At 46.3% G+C, this 2681-nt stretch overlaps 1 protein-coding gene across 1 annotated transcript; it reads right to left on the reverse strand.

Annotated features, from left to right (window-relative positions):
- Positions 1–321: 321 nt before the first annotated feature.
- Positions 322–2295, reverse strand: dnajb1a (DnaJ heat shock protein family (Hsp40) member B1a). Its single transcript, XM_072369672.1, has 3 exons — positions 1743–2295; positions 683–1251; positions 322–571 (listed from the first exon to the last, which is right to left on the reverse strand). The coding sequence occupies exons 1-3, from the start codon at positions 1984–1986 to the stop codon at positions 341–343; spliced, it is 1044 nt and encodes a 347-aa protein (XP_072225773.1). The 5' UTR covers positions 1987–2295; the 3' UTR covers positions 322–340.
- Between the last annotated feature and the right edge of the window lie 386 nt (positions 2296–2681).

Consider the following 2681-nt stretch of genomic DNA (forward strand, 5'->3'; position numbering starts at 1 on the left):
TTGGAGCACACATCAGCCTGAGCTGATGCTAAGTAGCTAGCTGTATGTTACCTTTAATCACTCCCACAAACAACTGCACGGATACCACATTTTCTGTGATAAGAATCTATTTCCCAAGTGGTTCAATTTGGTAACCTTTAAAAAAAACATTTGTTTCTGTGGTTAGATGTTACCCTTCACTCAAATTAGATTTGGTGTTCGGAAAGGTTAAATCAACTCCAACTGGAATAAAATCTGCCCTGAGCCTCGGTCAGGACAAAATGTGACGCTACACAGCAGAGCCTCGCTGTAAATGCTAACTTGTTAGACTTTGGGGCGGGGGGGGGGGGGGGGACCCATGTCACATAGGAAGAATGTGCTCCAGTGCATCGCGTGTACTTTGGCCCAGTTTGTCAGGAAATTTAACACTGAAGTCCAAGATCATGTCGCCTCTCCTCTCTGGGAACTTTGACAAAGGAAGCCCCTCCCCAGCGATACGCTTCTTCATCCCAGGCTTGACAACATCTCTGGAGGTCACAGAGATGGTCCGGCCATCCAGAGTGGGAGCGTTGACCGTGAACCCACATAACGCCTAGAGACAGACACAGAAAGGAGGACAGATGCTCTGAATATACAAACATTAGCAGAAAGTACGGGATTTTCTTTAGTTTTCTCCTTGATGAATTTAGATCTGCGTACTTACCTCTTTAAGTGATATTTTTGCAGGATAAACTATGTCAGAGCCCTCTCTTCTGAACACAGGGTGGGGTTTGTCTTTCACCACAAACACCACATCTGCCGGAATGTTGGTGGGAGTTTCGTCGCCCTCCTTGGGAAACGTGATTTTTGTGCCCTCCTTCCAGCCGCGCTTGATGTCCACTGTTAAAATCTTGTCTTCGCTGCGTATGGTGCAGCCATCGGGATTCAGTCTCTTGCGAGAAATCTTCATCTTTTTCATACAGCCTGAGAAAACCTCTTCAAGGCTCACCTTCAGCTCATGCACCACCGGCGGGTCCTTCTTTTTCTCGTGTCCCCTGTGAAAGCCTCCCGGGGGAGATTTAAACGGCCTGGGAAACCCACCCATTCCTCCCATGCCGAAGGCAGTAAAGGGGTCATTCACGTCCATATCAGCCCCTCCATTATGTGTGAAGAAGTGGTCAAACGGGCTGCGGCCTCCGAAGAACTCTGCAAAGATGGCGTGAGGGTCTCCGCTGAAGGTGTAGTTGTAACTTGGACCAGTGTGACCTCTGGCATCAGCTGAACCCTTTAATCCTGTCGAAGAAAACATGGACAAATGTCAGAGGTCTGTAAGGAAACTTCTGCAGGAAAACCTGACAAATATATATGAGCATGACCTCTACTGCTGCCATGTTTAAGCTCCTGCACATCAGTACCACTGGACAGACCTCCCAATAATTAATAACACTTGAATAAATCAACCCTTAGGGTGCAGATTTGTGCACGTTTAACCTGACAAAGCCACAAGTATCATCAGAGACAGGCTGACAGCAGAGGCCACGGCTCGCTGCTTCCAGCAGGTTCTCCAGCTACACCTATTCTACCCTCACATCCACCGGGTGATAACCGGTGCAGAGAGAAGCAGAAAACCGAAATGACCGATTGCAAACATGCAGACCCATGTACATATGAGTCAGATCGGACAGGCTTCGAAAGTGACATAATGTACTGGTTTGCTGATGGTTACACAACGTGGAGCCACAGACCACGAAGCTGCATGCACGTTTGGTGACGACTTCAGGTACCTTCTTCTCCATAGCGATCGTAAATGTCCTTTTTCTTGGCATCGCTGAGGACATCGTATGCTTCAGCGATCTCTTTGAATTTGTCTTCAGCTCCGGGAGACTTGTTCTTATCCGGATGAAAGCGCAACGCCTGCTTTCTGTACGCCTTTTTTATCTCTTCTTCGGACGCGCCTTTGGCTATTCCGAGCACATTATAGTAATCTTTACCCATTACAATTCCAAATGAGCTCGTCTCCCACTTCATAAAAACATTGTCAACGCCGACAGAGCATCCAGAATGTCATGCGTGTGGGTTCAAGTTGCCCCACCGCCGCAGCTTCTGTCACTTTTGCGGATAATAGCTGTCGGTTTTGTTTTGGCAGTCCACGGATAAGTTACAGCTCTGAACAGAGAGGACAAAAATGTCATTTAGCGGACAGAAAACAATCCAAAATGACGTGTTCCCAATGGTGTCTGTGAGAATTGCCGCCGCGCTGGTGAAAAAGCCGGTCAAGGAAACTTCTGGAAGAAGCTGGTGCGGCTAAACAAATGTAGGTCATCGCTACAGAACTGAGAGGATTCATTCCCAACAACTTCCGCTTTCGTTCGAACCGCTGTAAACACCCGGAAGTGCGCAGCTCTGCGCTTGAATTAAACGCGATAAGCAAAGTTAGTCCACTGAATGTACCTTAGTTATTTGGATTTCTGAAGTAGTTTTTTCTAATGTTTTGAATTAATTTAATTTATTTTCTAAAACTGAACAAGAATGCAGTGTTTTGGGTTGTTTTTTTTTTACATAAGGGGAGGGGCTCACCTTTTACACACTCCAGTCCCGCACAAAAGCCCTGCAAGGTTGTAATGTTACTCGAGCTAGAACAGAATGTCCCTCTGTGGTCCTCTTTAAGGTTAAATTTTATTTTTTGTAAATATTATAATATCAGTATTTAGAGAAGGTTTGCA

This window comes from Leuresthes tenuis, unplaced genomic scaffold (genome assembly GCF_036924035.1).
Source record: "Leuresthes tenuis unplaced genomic scaffold, fLeuTen1.0.hap1 SCAF_17, whole genome shotgun sequence".
NCBI classification, from domain to species: Eukaryota; Metazoa; Chordata; class Actinopteri; order Atheriniformes; family Atherinopsidae; genus Leuresthes; species Leuresthes tenuis.

What these genes read in the sequence shown, in the direction of transcription:
- dnajb1a (XM_072369672.1), bottom strand. Translation starts at nt 1,986, where the DNA reads ATGAAGTGGGAGACGAGCTCATTTGGAATTGTAATGGGTAAAGATTAC. An exon ending in CGATCGCTATGGAGAAGAAG is followed by an intron (nt 1,252 to 1,742) that starts GTACCTGAAGTC and finishes TTTCTTCGACAG; the next exon opens with GATTAAAGGGTTCAGCTGAT. An exon ending in CAAAAATATCACTTAAAGAG is followed by an intron (nt 572 to 682) that starts GTAAGTACGCAG and finishes GTCTGTCTCTAG; the next exon opens with GCGTTATGTGGGTTCACGGT.